The following is a 20,604-nucleotide window of genomic DNA, read 5'->3' on the forward strand; positions in this document are numbered from 1 at the left end:
GTAAGGTGATACATATAACAAAGGAAGAGAAAATAAAATGTAAAGCAAATAGCCGAATTAAACAGTGAGCAGAAATATCAAACATATCAATTATTACGATACTGAAGAGGGATTACATTTTTCTATTAAAACACAAAGACCTTCAGACAAAATTTTTTAAAAAATACAGATACTCTTGTTATTTTTAAAAAGACAACATCATTATTTACTCAACATATATGTGAGTATATACTATGTACCGGCCACTGTTCTAGGACCTAGGGATATAGTAGGAAACAAAAGACAAAGCCTCAGACCCATTCAGATTTGGGGGCAGGACATTCCAGGCGGAGGCCTGGGCATGCTTAGAGAAAAGTGACCAAGAGGAAGAAGGTACATGAGTTCAGAGACAGAACTGAGAAGGTCGGGGCCAGATTCCATAAGACCTCTCAAGCCATGTCTGGACTGGGATTTTACTATCAATGAGAAGGTGAGTCACTGGAGAGCTCTGAGCAAGAGTGATATGGTCCAATTCCCTTTCCTCGACAGTGAAAGTACACCATTCTGACTGGTGTACTAGAAATTGACCTAAGGGCAGTAAGAGTAGAGGTAGAAAGATCAATGAGAAAATTAGTGTAATAATCTAGTAAAGAGATGATAGTGTCTCAGATAAGGGTGGTAGCAGTGGAGATGGTAAGGAAGCAGTTGGACTCCTCCGGACATAGTTTGAAAGATTAGCTGACTGTTTGGATGTGGGAAGAGAAAGAAAAAGAGGAGCCAAGGATGACTGCCAGCCTTTTGGCCAGAGCCGTGGAAGGATGTGGTTGCCCACAGCTGAGATGGGAAGGGTAAGGGAAGAGCAGGTGTGGGAGACAATGACTGGGCATCCTGTCTCAGATGTGTGAAATCTGAGAAGCCCTTTATGGGGAGAGGGAAGAGTAAAAGAAATAGCCAGTCAGGTCTTTGAATCTGAGAGGACAGAACCAGAGATGTACATTTAATAGTGATCAGCATATAATATCATGAAACCAGGTCAATCTACCCAGGAAAGAAGTGCAGATTGAGAAAGAGAGGTCCCAGGATGAAGGCCTGGAACACATCCCTGTCTAAAGATGGAGGACAAGAGGAAGAACCAACCGGGGGGTGGAGAAAGAATGGCCAATGGAGTAGAATCAAAACCAGAAGAGTGAGAGGTCTTAGAAGCCAAGAGGAAAGTAGGAGAGAATGAACAAGTGTCAAACCTGACTGACAGGATAAGGAAGACGATGACTGAGACTGTCCATTGGATTTAGCGATGGAGAGGTCACCGGTGACCTGGACAAGGGCGGACTGGTGGAGAAGAGGAGGAAAGCCTGAAAGGCAGGGTAGGAAAGACAAAGGGAAGAGAATAGACACAACTCGTAAGGAGCTTTATTATAAGGAGCAGGAAATTGAAAACATCAGTAATTCAAGAGACAAATGGGATCTAGAGATGATTGTCAAATGTCAGGATACTTGATGATGCAAGAGAGAGGGAGTATATTGCTATAGTGACAAAGATTTTTCAAAACTAAAAGGCAAATAAAAGAAAGCAAAAACTTAAAAAGTACAGCAATGTAAGAATAGGCAAAGTAGAATCCAAGACAAAAAGCATTAAATGGGATAGAAATTAATATATATTTCTGATAAACTACGGAACTTAACTAGTTAAACAAGTCTTCCCCATAAGAGTACTTCAAGACTGTAAAACTTCCTTGCATTTTTAAACTGATCCAGACTCAAAAGGAACATATTTCAATTCATTTGAACATACTAGCAGAAACCTGATACCAAAAACTGACAGAAAAGGGAAGAAGAAACAAAGTTAAATCTCTGTTACAAAAATTGATAAAATGTCTTAAAGAAAATAGGAGTAAATTAAATCCAGCAACAGATTACAAGTAAACCAGATAAAATCCAGACAGGATTTATTCCAGAAATAAACTGATAGCTCCATATAGACAACAGGACTATAATTATTCATATTATTATTTAAAAGTAGAAAAATAGGGGTGACTGGGTGGCTCAGTCGGTTAAGCATCCGACTTCAGCTCAAGTCATGATCTCACAGTCCATGAGTTCAAGCCCCGCGTTGAGCTCCGTGCTGACAGCTCAGAGCCTGGAGCCTGCTTCAGATTCTGTGTCTCCCTCTCTCTCTGCCCCTCCCCTGCTGATGCTCTGTCTCTCTCTGTCTCAAAAATAAATAAGAACATTAAAAAAAAATTTTTAAGTAGAAAAATAATTAAAATTGTCTCAGATGTTAAAAGATTATTAAATATAAATCCATTTAATATTCAGGATAACAAAAAATTATTTAGGCATAGAAAGGTATTGCCTAAACATGATAAAGAATATCCAGGTGCGCCTGGGTGGCGCAGTCGGTTAAGCGTCCGACTTCAGCCAGGTCACGATCTCGCGGTCCGTGAGTTCCAGCCCTGCGTCGGGCTCTGGGCTGATGGCTCAGAGCCTGGAGCCTGTTTCCGATTCTGTGTCTCCCTCTCTCTCTGCCCCTCCCCTGTTCATGCTCTGTCTCTCTCTGTCCCAAAAAATAAATAAATGTTGAAAAAAAAATATCCATCTGAAACCCACTGCCAATGAAAACCATATATGATGATCAAACATTTGAGGCATTGCTAAACAAGCCAAGAACAAGAGAATAATGCCAACTACAATCATTACTTTTCAATAGGGTCTTGGAAATTTTAGTCAGTGTAGTAAAACAAGGAAAAGACATTTTTAAAAGTATAGCTATAAGAAAGAAAAAAGATAAAATTATCATTTTTTTTGCAAATTATACAGCAATCTGAGTAGAAAACTCAAGAGACTAAAAGGAAAAATTATTAAAACTCTTTTTTTAAGTTTCATCAAAATGGCAGTATGCCCAACACGGATAGGAATCGATAGCTTTTTACAGGCTATACTAGGTAGATTCTAATTAAAAATTCTACTTTCAAAAGCAAGCTCTCTCTTCCCAAAAATCTCTCTGGTGCAGTGCCATCCAGTACAAAGGTAGTGTGAGCCATATATGTAATTTTAAATAGTCTAGTTGTCACATTAAAAAAAAATAGGTGAAATTAATTTTAATATGTTTAATATGTCCAAAGTATCATTTTTAAAAGTTTATTTTGAAAGAGAGAGAGAGAGAGAGAGAGAGAGAGAGAGAGGGAGAGAGAGAACAAGCACAAGCAGGGGAAGGGAAGAAGAGAGAAATAGAGAGAGAGAGAGAGAGAGAAAATCCCAAGCAGTCTCCAAGCTATCAGCATGGAGCCCGACATGGGGCTTGAACTCACAAACTGTGAGATCATGACCTGAGCCAAAATCAAGAGTCAGATGCTTAACTGACTGAGCCACCCAGGCACCCCCAAAATATTATTTTAACATCTAACAATATTTTAAAACAACTTTTGAGATATTTTCATTCTTTTTTCAAGGAGCCTTCAACATCATGGGTTTGTTTGTTTGTTTGTTTGTTTGTTTGTTCTGACAGCACATCTCAATGGGAATAGCCACATTTCAAGTCCTCACTTGACGTCACCTATGGTGACCATCAATGGTCAAGCCATCTATGGTCAAGGGCCATTGGTAAAATAGGACAGGGTAGCTCTAGTAGACTTAGCTATGTGCCTAAGAAAATTTGGGGCCTAAGAAAATATGGTTGGGACTTACAAACTTGAAAATCTCAAAACTTCTAAGGAACATAAAAAGACATTTTAGTAAAAGGACAAACATATGACATATGCCCAGAAGGAAGTCCCAATACTGTAAAGATACCAATTTTCTCCTCCAACTTATTATATAAATGGAACATAAGCCCGGTCAAATTTCCAATGACTTTTTTGGGGGAAGATCTGACAAAATGATTCCAAAGACTGGAAGCATAAATGTCAAAGAATAGCAAGAAAATTTGAAAATAACAAGTAAAAACGTTTGGAGTTTGTCATATCAGATATCTAAGTATCAGTTTTTATATATTTTATCAATTTATAAACATTAAAACAATGCAATACTGGAAGTTTGATAAAGAGACTATAAAAACTGCTACAGGTAAGAATTTAATATATGATAGGGGGAATTATAAATAAGTGGGAAAGGAATATGTTAGTAAATACATGTATTGGAACCACTTATAAAAAATGTACAGTACACATGTCTATTTTATATCTTACACCAAAATAAATACTGCATGACTTTTTAAGTGAAAAAATAGAAAGCCGTAAGGTGACAGAAGTCTGTAGTTGAACATTTACATATTTATATAATTCTGAAGTAGGGGCCTCTTAATAGAAATCATAAAGTAAAAGAAAAACAGAGTGGTGATAAAATACTCTATTTATCAAAAACATTTAAAAAGCTAATTTCAAACTGGTAAAATGGGTCCAGTATACATAAGCAATAAAAATACTAATACATACTAAATATTATATATAAAATACTAAAAATACTATTACATAAGTAGCTTGTATAGATCAGTAAGAGAAAAAATGAACAATACAAAAGAAAAAAAAGAGGGTTAATGACAAACAGGCCAACTTACAAAAGAAAGGACAAATTTTCACCTATCAAATTGGCAAAGATGAAAAGACAGTGATTATGTTTGACAAAGGTACAAGAAATGGGCACTCTTGACCATGACATGGACAATCATTCTTGAGGGAAATTTGGCAGTATGTATGAAAAGCGTTAAAAACATGTGTATCTTTCCCTTTTTCTGAGGTACCTAAACTAAGCAAATTCACAGAGACAGAAAGTAGAACAGATATTACCAGGGGCTGAGGGAGGACCAATGGGGAGCTACTAGTGAATGAGTACAGACTTTCTGTTTGGGATGATGGAAACATCCTGGAAATGTATAATGGTGATGGTTGCACAACACTGTGAATATACGGAATGCCACTGAATTCTATACTCAAAAATGATTAAAATGGCAAACTTTAGGTTGCAATGTTACCACAATTTTTAAAAGTTTTTCCATTGCATGACTATAAACATTCATTAAACCATTTTTCTATTATTGAATATTTAGGTTTTTCCCAAATTTTTAACAATTAAAAATATGATTAAAACTTAGACCCAGTATTTTCATTTGTTAGGATTTATCCTATGATAATAATGAAGAATATGGGTAAAGATATGTATTTTCTTCCTGGCCCTGTTTATAATAATAAAAAGTGGGAAATGTAAGTAACCAATATATAGGATTGGTCAAATAAATGATCATACACAGTGGAAAATTAGGCAGCTATTGAAAAGTATACTACAGACAAACATCTATTGATATTAAGGGGAAATGATTAAAAACAGTATGTATGTAAACTTTAAAGGAAGTAAATGCAAAGGAAAGTACCTGGAAGAATATATAAATTTTTGTTAGCAGTATTACCAATGAGTGAATGGGATTTGTTACGTATTTATGCTTTTTTTTCTTGTTAGTATTTTTCTGCAATGAGCATGAACTCTCTTTGAAAAAAAAACTAATAAAAGAAACTTAATTTTGAAGAAATCAATTAGTAACCCTCCCAGTTATTTTTCCTTTCTCAGAGGTAACACTGTGCTTTCACTTACTGTACAAAGTGCCCCCCCCCAAAGAAAACATCAGCTTGACAGATTGTTTATTATTATCTGACAGACCAGCAGGTATTTCTTTCCCTGAACTAAATAACTATGAATGTGGTTATATGAAGAAATCCATAGGGCACCTGGGTGGCTCAGTTGGTTAAGTATCCAACTTCTAGTCAGGTCATGATCTCATGGCTTATGAGTTCGAGCCCCACGTCAAGCTCTATGCTGACAGCTCAGGGGCTCCAGGCTTTGGATTCTGTGTCTCCCTCTCTCTCTGCTCCTCCTCTGCTCACGCTCAGTCTCTCTCTCTCTCTCAAAAATAAATACACATTTAAAAAAATAAAAAAATAAGAAATCCCTTTGGGCTTTGGTTTGCTTCTAAGCTGTGCAAAGTATCCAATGAAAATACTTTCTACTTTTGCTAATGAGGTGGGTTTCCTTTTAGAAATGAGGGAGATGCTGTCACTGAGGAGTAATGCTACATGTGAAGCATGTTAGACATTCAAGTATCTGACCGGAACCTAGTAAAATGAGAGCAAGAAAACCGTAATGCCTTATACAGTATCCCAAAAGCATATGCAACCGTAGAAGAAATAATATTGTAATAGAGGTATACAGCAAACAGATCCAGTCCCAAAGGCGTTTTTGTTTGGGTGTCCCATATAGTAGTTGTAAATCTAGAACAGGAAACTTAAAATAATTAAGATCACATATTTATAACATCATATTCAATTAGGTTAGAAAAGTGCAATTTCTGTCATCATGTCATAAAAAGATGTGTTTTTCTCTCAGATCTCTTATAAAGAAAAGTCTCCTCTATTGTTACAGATAGGGCTGTTTTCAATCAGTTACAAGGAGCAATTCAATTACTAGATGGTTTAGTGCAGTAACTGACTCCAGACTAATTTAATTTCTTTAGGTCTCTAAAGATCAATTGATCTGATTTGACCCATCCCCAAAGGCTGTTTAGGGAAAATTCAGACTTAAATACCTGGAAATGAAATCCAAAACCTTGGCCAATTTCACACTAGTTAGGTCATCTTGCAAACTTTCAGCTGGTCACAGAAGATGCTCTTTTTGCTCTCAGACCATTGAAAGCTACTCAGCTTCACGTTCATGTGACTGCTCCCCACATCAGGATGCTTATTCAATAAGTGGAAAATGTGCCTGCATGTATTATTAAATCTGCTGTTCTAAAGGGCAGTCAGTCTGGGGACTCACATCTCGTGAGCGCACGTGCAACTAAGAGGCTATTTTTACTCTAGGTGTAGTTTATTAAGACTACTAAAGTACACTTGGATGGGGCAAAAAAATAATAATATAATTATTTCACATTTTTATATTTATAAGGTATTTCATAAATGTTATCTTACTTGGTTCTCATAACAAACCTCTGAAGTGAGCAGGGTTATTGTTCCCATAGGAAACAGACTCAGAGGCTAGGAGACTTCTCCAGGATCGCTGTGCCAGTAAAAGGCAGAGCTGGGAGTCTAACTGATGAGTTTGTCCCCCAGTATATTATACCCATCCTTTGATTTGAGACAGAAGATAGGGCACACACTACAAAAACACACCACTACGGCCCCACTGAGCCACTGTCTTCATTCTTACCTGCTACCTGACTTAAACAGACAAGTTCCCTTATGATTCCACCTGTACACATCTCCTTTGCATCAGTGCCTCTGGCGTTCCAGAAACAAATGAAAAAGGTCACGCTTGAATGAGAGCAGCCTTTGCAAATGGACTCATTTGTCACCCACACTGCTGATGCTACATTCTCACTGACTTCAGTCTCAAGGCCTATCTGCTTGCCTTTGTCCCACCTAATTAGAGAGCTACCCACTTGGAGTCTCTCTGCAGTTTGCAGTGGATTTTCTTTTCTTTTCTTTTAAAAAAAATTTTTTTTAATGTTTATTTATTTTTGACAGGGAGAGAGAGAGAGAGAGCGAGAATGAGTGGGGGAGGGGCAGAGAGAGAGAGAGAGACACAGAATCCGAAGCAGGCTCCAGGCTCTGAGCTGTCAGCACAGAGCCCAACGCGGGGCTTGAACTCACGGACCGCGAGATCATGACCTGAGCCGAAGTCAGACGCTTAACTGACTGAGCCACCCAGGCGCCCATGCAATGGATTTTCAACCACAAGCTCAATTTTCTTTCCCTGATCTCAGCACCCACAGCCACTTGTCAAGCTCCCCAACCACTTAATGTCTCTCTTTTACTCAAATCCCATAGCACCTGCCCCACTTTCAGCCTATCCTGCTGGCTTCTCCATCTCCCCACTGAGTCTCTATATCTGTTTCTCCAACTCAAAACCACCCACCCCCCATGCTCTGCCACTTGGGAAGGCTGAGGGAAGGATCAGAAAGATGTTGTTAAAATGTGTAATCAGTTCTTCATCTGTAATTGCCAGGACAGGTTGGAAACAAGTGCGGAGGTCAGGAGACGTGACCATGTGGTAGATAACACAGGGTGTGACAGAAACGTGTAGCAGTTAGTAGGGAAATCGCACAAAGATTTGGAGGTAAATTAAACCTAAAGGCTGGTGGTGAGGGTACACCACCTGTCAAAGACTTCAGGCCACATAAAAGAATAAGTTCAGAAGATAAAAAAGGTCTAAAGATCTAATGTGTAACATGGTGACTAGAGTTGATAACACTTTTTGTATAAGTGAAATCTGCAAAGAGAGGAGAACTTAAATGTTCTCATACAAAAAAAAAGAAGTACAGAAAGTTACATAGTAGGTGTAAGAGTTACAAATAATCAGGTTGAAAAATCTTCTCCCTATGAAAAACACACATTTTTTTGACATTCCTATGGGCAAGCTATGGATCTCATTATAGTCATTACTCATCACATAGATGGCCTCACAATGTGTGAACCATTTCAATTAAGTAAAAAGTGAAGTTACAGGCACACGATTGTCACTTGTCTTCTTAAAGGTCCTGAGATCTGATGTCTCTCCTACAACATAGACGCAGTCTACACCATAGGTAAAATATGTGCCTTGAATTAAATTAGATCTCCTTGCTTCGACATTCCAAACTACTCATATTCTTCATGCTAGCAAATATGTCCACTTCAGAAGGCAAAGGCTATGAAAATTCCATTTCTCTACAGATTGCCACTAGAGACATGAAGCTTATTATCATCAAAAGGATTGAGTCGTTGATAATGAAGAAACCCTATTTTTTACAGTTGAGTAAATATCCCAACCAAAAAAAAACCACTTCCTTGGAAATAGCACAGAGCAGATGCAGACATAGCAGCTGTCAAAGCTTAAGCAGCTGCATATCTAAGGGTTTATAGGTGGAAGGGGAAGTGGGGTGGCGAATCGGAGACTATCTACAGCAAGGTTATGGTTCTTTGGCGTTGAAAGGAGTGTGTTCCTACAAACTCACTCTTTTTTTATCTTATCTGGACACAAAAGTAAACAGAAAATTCTCATTACCTCTCAATGTCAGTGAGCCTGGAGGAGTCCCGGAATCCTTTGGCAAAAGGGTTGCTATCTATTTTCAGCTTGGTTATCTGGAAAGGAATGAATGGGCAACAAGACAGTATCATTTCCGAGGTTTGAGTTTGTTCATTTTCCATGCCACCCCAAGAAAACTTAACGTCTCTCAGGACCGTGGGAAGGGTGGAAAGTGACAGAGAAGTTCGCAGGAGGGATGGATCACAACCGAGTGGGACAGCTGATCAGGGAAGGCCTCAGAGAGGAGGGATTTGGAGACCGGCTGGTCCTGGAGAACAGGCTGAAGGTCAACGTATAGAGACAAATGGTGGGGGTGGAGCTTTGTGAATACTGTGGCTGCACTGTGAAGTATTGAAGAGGGCAGTGAGTGAGGGAGCTGTCTAGGCCAGCACTGGTGGGTGATGGGGAATAGAAACAAGAATGTTGCCTCATGCTGAGTTGGCAGCATCATTTGTGAATCCTATAGGCACATACATATACCACAATGGATGCAAAGATAAAATGGCCAATAATAGCTTCATGTTCAATACTAGATTGAAATCCATGACATAAATACATGATATAAAGCTTTCAGAGTATAATTTACCCCTGCTCCCATTTGCATCTGACCAAATTAGAATCAGTCTTTTGTTATCCTCCCGTACAATGCTATTTATAGACTCCGTGCTTACACAGGAAAAAAAAAATTCCCTAATAAGAATCATAGTCTGAAGTCCTGAGTACCTACAATGTCCTAGTCATAATTCCCACAGTATTAATATTAATGTAAAAAGATCCATTAAATCATATGTACTTGTCCATCTAAAGAAATAGACATCAGGTTAAGAAGCAAAAAAATTAAAGAAACACCGATTAAAAGATACCTGACTTGTAAAATTCATGATTAGAGCCAAAAAGAACCCAGGAGGACCAGGACACGGCTAATAGATATCTGAATTAGAACCACAGACACCTTTAAACAGAGTCATAGGCCATTGGTATCAAAACAAGAACCCATGTAAATCTTTAGAGAGAAATGCACAAAACAGTCTTAACCTGAAGAAAAAGTTATAATTGAGACACATCCTCCTCATAAGCACTAAACAACAATCAAAATAACCTGAAATACTCTTATGCCAAAATGCAACTATTCCTCTGATCAGAGTGTAGCTGCTGTTCATTTTAAATAACACCTAAAGAATTGCTTTTTTTCATTACAGAAGAAAGGCATTTTTTTCCATTTTGAGTTTTCTAAATATGAACTAACCAATGTACAAGCTGCAAAGAAACTGTTTGCCTCATGTAAACTAGAACTTCCTGCGCTATCCTATTTCACTGCACTACTTCACTGCACTACTCTGCCGTGAACACTGGCAGGATATAAGATTGATCACTGGATACTATTAAGTCTTAAGAGTACTCGACAATATCTCACAAATGTTCATTTTTAGCCTTTTCACTCTAGTGCAGCCAAAAAAAAAAATTACTAATTTCCTTTTCAGCTTAGTTAATGGACATTGGTAAATAAGGAAGGAAATAAGAAAACTGTTCTTAGTGAATAACAACAGCTAATTTAAGTTTGCATATAAAGAAATAGCCAGGACCTCTGAGGTTGCCTGGTTGATGGCCACCCAGGGTTCATACAGAACCTTCTCTACCTCTCCACCACCACCTCCATAGCCATGGATTTCTCAAGGGTCAAGTCTGTGTCAGTCCTTCTTTCCGAGTAGGATTTAGGTTTGGGCTTTTGTTTGTTTGTTTTATTTTTGTTTGGGGGGGGGGCAAGTGAGCAAAGGGCAGAGAGAGAAAGAGAGGAGAGAGAGAATCTCACAAGGGGCAAGGAGAGAGAAAGAGAGAGAGGGAGAAGTGGGGCTCACCCTGAAGTGGGGCTCGAGCTCACCCAATGCAGGGCTGGAACGCACAAACCATGAGATCGTGACCTGAGCTGAAGTCAGATGCTTGACCGCCTGAACGACCCAGATGCCCCAGGATTTAATTCTGAAGGTCAATTTTCAGGATGAAGGAGAAATTTTTTATTTGTTTGAAATAAACTGTAAACATCCTCTAAAGCACAAGCAACTCCTATGTTCTAAAAACACCAACAAGAGTTTTAAATCCTCAGATAGGAGTTATGTCTCTTTCTACTGAATAACTGTAAGTTAAAACGCTTTCTATTTCCAAAGTGCCTTATAGTTCATGAAAATGCTTTCATAATCATTCATCAACACATCTTTAACGAGGACCGATTACCTATCCTGTACTATGCTAAATGTTGGATTGTGCAAAACTGAAGAACACATGGTCCCTGCCCTAACGGAGCTTAAAATTCCAAGGCACAAAGCAGAGGGATACATAGCTTCCCAGAACAGACGGTGACTTACAGGCCACTAAAGATGGTGGCAACATAGTCACTGAAGTGCTAGTGAGGTTAAGGGTGAACCAAACCCAGATGAAAATTTCAAACCAAAACTGTGAGGTAGGACAGTAAAGGCTTCCTTCAGGCTCAAGTCCTATAACATAATGAATAAATTTTTAAAGTGAATAAAGTTTTACGGAGACAATGGCAGATATCTGATGGAAAAGCTAATTTTGAAAGAAGTTCTTTTACAACCATTCCAAATGTGACTACCAAGCTTTGTTTGAGTCTTCACAAACTAATAGAAAGTATGATCTATCTGGCATAATGATTAAAAGGCTGTTGATCTGCTTTGTCCCTGTAAAGGATTTTAACAATTATGTTCGCTCTTCTTCATTATTTTCAAAAGGTAAAGACTAGTGGCTCAGAACGTGATGACTGTTGTAGAGAATAAATATTCTCAGCATGTGTGTGTTGTTCGAGTGATACGTCACCATATCTCATATTACTGCCATGACTCTGAAGAAGTGAATCACATTCAACAGGTGTTCAGATTTCTTTGGGATTTTCTTTCAGTATTAGAATTTTATTTTATTTTATTTTATTTTATTTTATTTTATTTTATTTTATTTTATTTTATTTCATTTTATTTCATTTCATTTCATTTCATTTTATTTTATTTTATTTTATTTTAATGTTTATTTATTTTTGAGAGAGAGAGCACGAGGAGGGGAGGGGCAGAGAGAGAAGGGGACAGAGGATCCAAAGCAGGTTCTGTGCGGATAGCCTGATGCGGGGCTCAGACTCAAGAACCGTGAGATCATGACCTGAGCTGAAGTCATAAGCTTAACCAACTGAGCCACCCAGGCACCCCAGAATTTTCTAGTTTCAACATCTTTTCACTCCCTCTTTCATAATCCCCAGGCAGATCAATGGTAGCTTTTTCTCTTCACATTTTGATAGGATTTCAAAAGTACAGGAAAGATTCAAGAATAGTACAAGGCACTCCCATACACCTAGATTTACCAATTGGTTATAGCAACGATTTGACTTTAGTGTGCTAATTAGAAAAGGAGCTCAAGACAATAACCAGCTATTTACTTTTCTCTATAGACCATTTTATCGAATTTCAGGGAAAATAACTGCTTTTGTAAGTCAGAAGGAAAAAAGCTGAATCGATGATACTAAAATTGTATGGGGGCCCTGGATTACCACTACAATCCTGAACAGGTTTTATTAACACCTGATTAGCAGCACAAGGACAAGAGTTAAATTTCCTAATGCATCCACCGTGTCCACAGCGGGTATCACTGGTCTCTGCGTTTGCTGGGGTGTTAACAATAAGACCCCAGAAATGTCTGTTGAAGTTTGCTTCAAGAACAAGCAATCAGAAATACGATTTCATCTTTTTGCCAGTGATGGGCTAGCAAAACTCTTCTTGGATTGACACAAATAGCATTTCATTTTGTTTTCTAATTTTAAAATAAAATAATTTTTAAATAGCAAGATTTTAACATTCTAGGTAATCATGCATTTTTAAAAGGTCACGCATAGATTTTATTCCATGGATATTCCAATAAAAACTAGTAGTTACATCGAAAGACATTTATTTCTGAAGATAGAGTTGCATACCCCTTTGTGAAATTTGTGATAACTGAAAAAGTTATACCATCCAAGAACTGATTACAGAAAGGACTTGAGTTACAGACGGTGATCTAAGCTGGACATCATTTCATTTGTTCTCTAACACAGAATCCCTGCCACGACATGCAGCACTGTTGAACAATATCATCCGTGTCGAGGGTAATACTACAAAAGGGTCCCAAAATAGTGATCAAACATAATACATTAGAAATAAAATGAAACTACAGGTATAGTTTATAGTTCAAAAACAAATTTTAAAAGCAGCGTTTTTCATTTTGTGAGGAAAAGCATTAAAGGGCAGGCTTCCTGCGGTCTGGTGGGTGCCTGCATTTATGCAAATCGCTGACTACTTCAGGCCAGAATATACTGCTGTTTCTTCACCTGTTATCTTAATAGAATACATTTCTTTTTTTGTAAGTAGGATTCTTGCCCAGTGCAGAGCCCATTACGTGGCTTGAACTCATGACCCTGAGATCAAAACCTGAGCTGAGATCAAGGGTCGAACGCTTACCCGAATGAATCCCTCAGACACCCCAAACATAATGCATATCTTAACCAGGAAAAATTCACTCTTTTAACATCTCCTTTATCTATAGATAATAAACGTATGCAGAACTGAAGAGCAGATTTTGACACAGACAGCTGCACCAAGGAGAAGGGGACCTTTCCCAGTGGTTACTACTCCATGTGATATCACTGGACTCTGAATCCAGCTGGCCCTCAGAGACCATTTCTCCAACTATCAGGAAAAGATCTGTCCAAAGGCATTTTAAAAATGAAACCTGACCTACACTTCAACTCTACAGCAATGGTCTGCCTGCTCAAAAACAATGTATGACCTTTAAATCTTAAATTATAAAATAGTTTGTTGAAAGTGTAATGTATTTAGGTTTTATCTAATAACGTAAGGAAATGCAATCATTTCCTCACAAAAACTAGAGGGAAAAAAAACAACAAAAAATGTCCCATTTTCATTACTTACAAATAAAACTACCAGCCACAATACAGAAGAAGCTTTTTCACAAATTCTGTTGAAAACTGATTTCACTTTTAATAGATATAAAAGTAACAGTGCTATCTAAAGAGATACAAAGGTGAGCCTCAGTGTGAACTTCTAAATCTCTCTCTTCTTTCTATTCTTTGTGCACAAAAAATTCTAATACTTATCCTAAGTACATGTTTATTTCCTATATATTTACTTTATTGTATATCTGCTGTAGGGAAATAGTACACAAGCATGGGATAGCTGTGAAAATGCAGTAGGTGTGGGGAGGCTTGAGAAAGAATCAAGGATAACTTTAGAAAATTGCTTAAGACTAAGGAAAACATTAACCCCCAAACTTATTTATTCATCCCGCATGTGTTTATTGAACACATGAATTTTGATTGGTCTTGTGAGGTTTATGAACCATTTACAAAACTGGCTTATTAGTATACCAAATTAAAATCTTCCACTATTACCTGAATTTCAAATATATACATGGCATGGGAATTATGGTTTAGCAGTACATGTAAAGAAATAAACTCAGACACAGCAGATCTATTGAAAAAATTCGTTCTGAATTTAATCACTCCTATTAAAGGTTATTTAGCAATGAAGTGATATACTAATCACATTAATATTTATACTTTATGATGCAGTGAATGATAGCTAGGAACTGGTGAATGGATTTTAAGCCCACTTATAATCTCAATTAGAAATAAACATTTGCAAGATGAAAAACTAGTGTCAGGATGTGTGTTTATTAGTATCTTAGTCTATTTTAATGTATTTTCTAAATTCATTGTCCAAACCTTAACACTGTCAATGGTCATTTCCTTGGGCTTGCAATGCCAACAAAAAGGAGAACCTCAGTTTTTTTCATCTACAAAATGGGTCTCATGGGGTCTTCTCCAGTAGACGAGTGTCAGAATTAAATGAGATACTGAGAAAAAAAGAGATTTTTTTAATTTAAATTAAAACGAATAAACCCAAACCATGAACTGTAGTTGGATCCTAGTTAAGAGGGGGTAAATGAAAAATTATAAATTTTTATAACAAATTATAAATTTGTTGGTCCATCCTGGAAATTTTAGTATGAACTGAATTTTAGAAGATATTAAGGAATAATTCTTATTAATTTTCTCAGCTGTGATAAAGATACTGTGCTTACAAAAATAATATTCTTATTGTCAGTATATACTTGTAGAAGTATTTACAGGGAAAGTATCATGACGTATTCAACTTAGTTTCAAATGATTGAAGGGAGGAGGAAAGTACATACAGAGAAACAGGGCAGGTGAGGTCCAGCAAATTTAGCAAAATGTTAAGTGCTGAATCTGGGTGCAGAATACATGAGGTTCATTTTACCATTTATTTAACTTTTGGATATTTGGGGGGTTTTTTTAGTCTTTTTTTAAATTAACATACAGTATAATATTAGTTTCAAGTGTATGATATAGTAATTCAACATTTCCATACAATAGCCGGGGCTCATCACAGCAAGTGCGCTCCTTAAGCCGCATCACCTATTTAACTCAGATCCTGACCCACCTCCCCTCAGGTAACCACCCAGTTTGTTCTCTATAATTAAGAATCAATGTTTTGGGGCGCCTGAGTGGCTCAGTTGGTTGGGCGTCCGACTTCAGCTCAGGTCATGATCTCACACTCCATGAGTTCGAGCCCCGCGTCGGGCTCTATGCTGACAGCTCAGAGCCTGGAGCCTGCTTCAGATTCTGTGTGTCCCTCTCTCTCTGCCCTTACCCCTGCTCATGCTCTCTCTCTGTCTCAAAAATCAATAAAAACATTTAAAAAATTTTTTAAATAAAAAAAAAGAATCTGTTTCTTGGTCTCTCTTGGTTTTTGTTGTTTCTTAAATTCCATACATGAGTGGAATAGTATGGTATTTGTCTTTCTCTGACTGACTTCTTTCACTTAGCATAGTACTCTCTAGTTCCATCCATGTCATTACAAATGGCAAAGTTTCATTCTTTTCATTCTTTTTATTCCATTTTATACATATATATTCATCGACTGATGAATGGGTAAAGAATGTATATGTGTATATATAGATATACACACACATATAACATCTTCTTTATCCATTCATTAGTCAATGGACACTTGGGCTGTTTCCATTAATTTGGCTATTGTAGACAATGCTGCTATAAACATCGGGGTGCATGTATCCCTTTGAATTAGTATTTTTGTATTCTTTGGGTAAACATCACTGTTGAGTATTTGAAAATTTTTCTAAATAGGAAGTTCAGTGGAAAACAATTAAATGAGAGAGTGTCATTAAAGTGTCTGGCTCCTATTAGCTGCTAGTTTAGGATGATTACTATGCCATTACACTAGCTGCTCTACAGAGTGAACAGTGCCCTGCACGCAGCAGGTAAGTAGTGAGAACTTCCTGAAAAGAAATTTAAAAAATTAACATAAAGAGTTGAAATCCTCTCAAAAGGATGTCTCCGAGTCCATGAGGGTCACAAGCTGAGAGGAGATAAAGTTCTGCTTTCTTGGGGATGCCAGGCACCTAAAGCTTAGAGGTTAAGAACACTGACCTTTGAGTCTAACCCCTTGGATTTAAATCTGTGGTGGGAGCAGTAAGGTCACCTTGGATGAATTATTTAATCCCACGTCTCAATTTTCCCAGCTGTAAATGTAACATAAAAATAGTTTGTTCCTATTTCATAATATCCTTGTGAAGATTAACTAGGACAATGCACTTTATGTGGTGCCCTGCACATAGTAAGTACCCAAATACTAGTTATTATTATAATTATGTAGGTAAAACCTCCTATCCCATTGTACCATGATCTGAGAGGTGCTACCAGTATTTATGCAGGATTGCTCCTTCACCTACTAAACTGAATCTATGGTGTTATTCTTAGAAACTTCCCTTCAATTTTCTTCAGTTTGTAAATTTCACTAAAAGCCCACAATTTACCTATTCTTGCTTTGGCTTTCTTTACAGAGAATTCTGATAAAGCAATGAAGTTTTCACATGACAAGTCTCTATTTGATTCTCAAAATCAATGGGTTTCTGGTAGTAGTACTAATCTAATGTTTTATAGTACAAATGCTACAAATTCAATGTGTGTAAAATGAATGTTTCAGGAATGTTTTCCAAATCTATGATATCCGTATTACATGTGTCCTCAAGTAAAACCTAGTACCATTGATGTCAGTGTTTCAGATTCTCAGAGAAACAGTACTAAAAGTTGTAGACCTCCGTAGGCATCATTCTATACCCAACTCTTTAGCTTGGGCATTCTCTGAAAGTATCTAGTCTCGTGTTGTTACCTTTAAGAGATAACCAATCCTGCTTCAAATTCTATGTCTCCCTCTCTCTCTGCTTCTCCCCCGCTCATGCTCTGTCTCTCTCTCCTTCAAAAATAAATAAAGAGATTTAAAAAAATTAGAAAAAGGGGGCGCCTGGGTGGCTCAGTTGGTTAAGCATCTGACTTCGGCTTAGGTCATGATCTCACAGTTCGTGAGTTCAAGCCCCACATCGGGCTCTGTGCTGACAGCTTAGAGCATGGAGTCTGCTTCAAATTCTATGTCTCCCTCTCTTTCTGCTTCTCCCCCGCTTATGTTCTCTCTCTCCTTCTAAAACAAATAAAAACATTAAAAAAAATTTTAAAAAGGGGCGCCTGGGTGGCTCAGTCGGTTAAAGCGTCTGACTTCGGCTCAGGTCATGCCACTAATGTGTTAAAATCCCAAAGGTGACAGATCCTCTTTGCACACTCCAGAGACAGTCCAATAGTAACCATATGCCTTATTTATAGAGTGCCTTACCATTTCCAAGGCATGTTTACACACAGTACCTCATTTGATCCTCACAGCAATGGTCAAGATGTTCTGGGTAGTTCTTAGCCCCAGTTTACAGGTAAGGAAAATGGCAGTCACAGTGAAGTAATGTCTACTCCAAGTCACAGAGAAATTATAGGTGCTTATGTCTTACAGACACACATCCACTCCTGCCTTTTGCTCACATCCCTTCTCTGGGCTCCCATTTCCTCATTTGTGTAGGGCTCCCCGGGCTCCCAGCTCTTTCCTGAGAGACTTAATACCATACCTCCTCTGGCTGACCATCCCACTCTGGACTCTGAGCCATCTACCAGGCACACCTTACAAATACTCATTCACTCAGCACCCAAAATATAACAACATGAAAACAAGAGGAACGCAATAGTCCTGGTTATCTTGAAACTAATCAAATAAAAGCAAGATACAAAGACCTTAGAGAGGCCACAGACAACCAAATTTGTCAAGTAAACTTAATGAGTTCCTTTTAGAACAAAAGGAATTCTACTTTTGGTCCTTTGTGACTGTGGAAAAGTTTCTTATCCTCTCTTAGCTTCAGCTTCCTCACTACAGAATGTTCCTATTACCCCCAGCCTTCAAAGTTATGTTGACCAAAAAAGAAGAAAATATACGGGAATGTATCTAACAGTACCTAGCCCTTAGTTAAGACTTTGATAATTACTTATTGAGATGGACTAAACCTTATAGATGAAGAAATACATAAGCTTGAAATGTGACATATACCAAAGAGTAAAAGATATAAAACTCAATATTATAAATTAGATGTCTTGATGTTAATTAAATATATACTGTTTACATGCTCCAGTTTATTATCTAAAGAGATCATTCTACTAGAATTACCTTAAATTACACTAAATAAGCTTCACAAAATGTCTAAAATATCAGTAGTTTGGATAGTTGGTTGGAATATGTGTGTTAGTTTAGCAAAAAAACTGAACCTCTAAATTTTATGAAGAAATAGCTATATAGGTATGATATACATATATCATGAGGTATGATATATATATATCATGAGGCTTTATATATATATATATATATATATATATATATATATATATATATATATAAAATGATATATAAATATCATGAGGCTTTACCAGAAGGAGAAAAAGGAAGCAGGTGATTTTCTCAAGAACAAAATTTGAGAAGGCAGATAGGACAGGTTTAGTGGGGGAGAGTGGGCAGTGAACAACCTGACCAAGAGTATAAAGATTCTAGACAAGATGGTATAATACAGACCATCATAACTTTGAGCCATGGTCACTCAACACGCTTAGAGGTCCTGGGGCTGATACTCCATAGCATTCACCAAAGTCAACTTCGATATTGAGTTCTGGGATTTCATTTCTCTCCACGAAAATGAAAGCAGCTCCTAAATCTTTACCTTATTTAGGAAATAAAGGTGAATGCCAAACTCACCAGTTGATTCTGGTAGGCAGTGACTGCTGTGAAAACGGTCTCTGGAAAGATGAATGTTCTGAATTCTTCAGACTTCAGATTGAGCAACGAGGCTGTGTGGTCTTTCTTCTTAATGATGTGCACCCGCGGCTGGTACTTGTGCATGGAGTTCAAAATTATCTACAACAAAGAAATGGGAAGTACTGAATATTAAGTATTTATATTGCAAAACAGGCCAAATTGCAATGAGGCAAAGAAAGAACCATAAAATCTACAGTTTTGAATTTAAGTTTTAAGAGTAGAAGCCACCTTTTCCACTCTTTTTTTTTTTTTTTTAATGTTGATTTATTTTTGAGAGACAGAGACAGAGCATGAGCAGGGGAGGGGCAGAGAGAGAGGGAGACACAGAATTGGAAGCAGGCTCCAGGCTCTGAGCTGTCAGCACAGAACCTGACATGGGGCTTAGACCCACGAACCCTGAGATCATGACCTGAGTCAAAGTCAGATGCTTAATTAACTGAGGCACCCAGACAACCCCACCATTTCCATTCTTAAGGCAAATCATTTTCACAGGATGCTGCAGAAACAGTTGTGAAATCACATTTTACCAAAACAAGTGTAAATAATACAAGTTGCTTCAAGGGTCCTTTCTAAACTGATGCAGGGAAAATCATCTGAAGGATAAGTTTATTTGTTTTTGTTTTTTTTTTAATCAAGTCTTTAAAATATATTTTGTTGGTCTGGTTAGACTGAGGATGTATGTCTAAATTTTCTAAAGTAAGAACTTATATATTCCAGGAAGACAGATTGTTATTTATGTAGTAGAGAGGAATAACAAGAATTAAGAAAGGCTAGGTGACATTAGATCTTAGAGTGCAGAAACTGTTACTTTCTATCTCCTTCATCTTGGGCCAAATGATCTCGCCTCTCCAACTTTGTTTTCTCAAATACAAAAACTTATTAATCTCACAAGGTTGTGGTGAGGATATGATGTTAACTCTCATAAGTTGCACAGCAAATAGGAAGTGCTCAGTAAACCTTAGTAGTCATAGTAGTATTTCTGACAATTTTGTTGATTCCTGACTCACTGTTATGAACCAAATATGAATGACAGTGATGACCATCTTCTGTTTTACAGCTAGTAAAAGTTGCCCAATACTTAGAAATCATAAGTCTACCTTGATTAACAAGGCAGTATTTCTCATGAATGTTTTAAACAAAATATAATGATTCGCCATTATGAAATCCGAGCAAAATTCACTTTCATATATAAAGGATTTTCTACATCTTCCCCACTGCCGCTCAGATAGCTACCTAAATCTGCAAAATTGGGCATGTCCTTCCTAGGATAACAGTGCTCACACTGTATGCCCTTCACCCCAAGGGCCTAGCA

At 37.5% G+C, this 20,604-nt stretch overlaps 1 protein-coding gene across 2 annotated transcripts in view; it reads right to left on the reverse strand.

Annotated features, from left to right (window-relative positions):
• The window catches only part of TBX20 (T-box transcription factor 20), a 61,689-nt gene that overhangs the window by 29,011 nt on the left and 12,074 nt on the right, over positions 1-20,604 (reverse strand). For both annotated transcript variants that reach the window (XM_003982933.3, XM_045052599.1), the window contains 2 exons: positions 19,233-19,391; positions 9,004-9,080 (listed from right to left, as the gene is read on the reverse strand). In XM_003982933.3, coding sequence (XP_003982982.1) covers positions 9,004-9,080; positions 19,233-19,391 — 236 coding nt within the window. The remainder of the gene's footprint in view (positions 1-9,003; positions 9,081-19,232; positions 19,392-20,604) is intronic.

This window comes from Felis catus, chromosome A2 (assembly GCF_018350175.1).
Source record: "Felis catus isolate Fca126 chromosome A2, F.catus_Fca126_mat1.0, whole genome shotgun sequence".
Taxonomy (NCBI): domain Eukaryota; kingdom Metazoa; phylum Chordata; class Mammalia; order Carnivora; family Felidae; genus Felis; species Felis catus.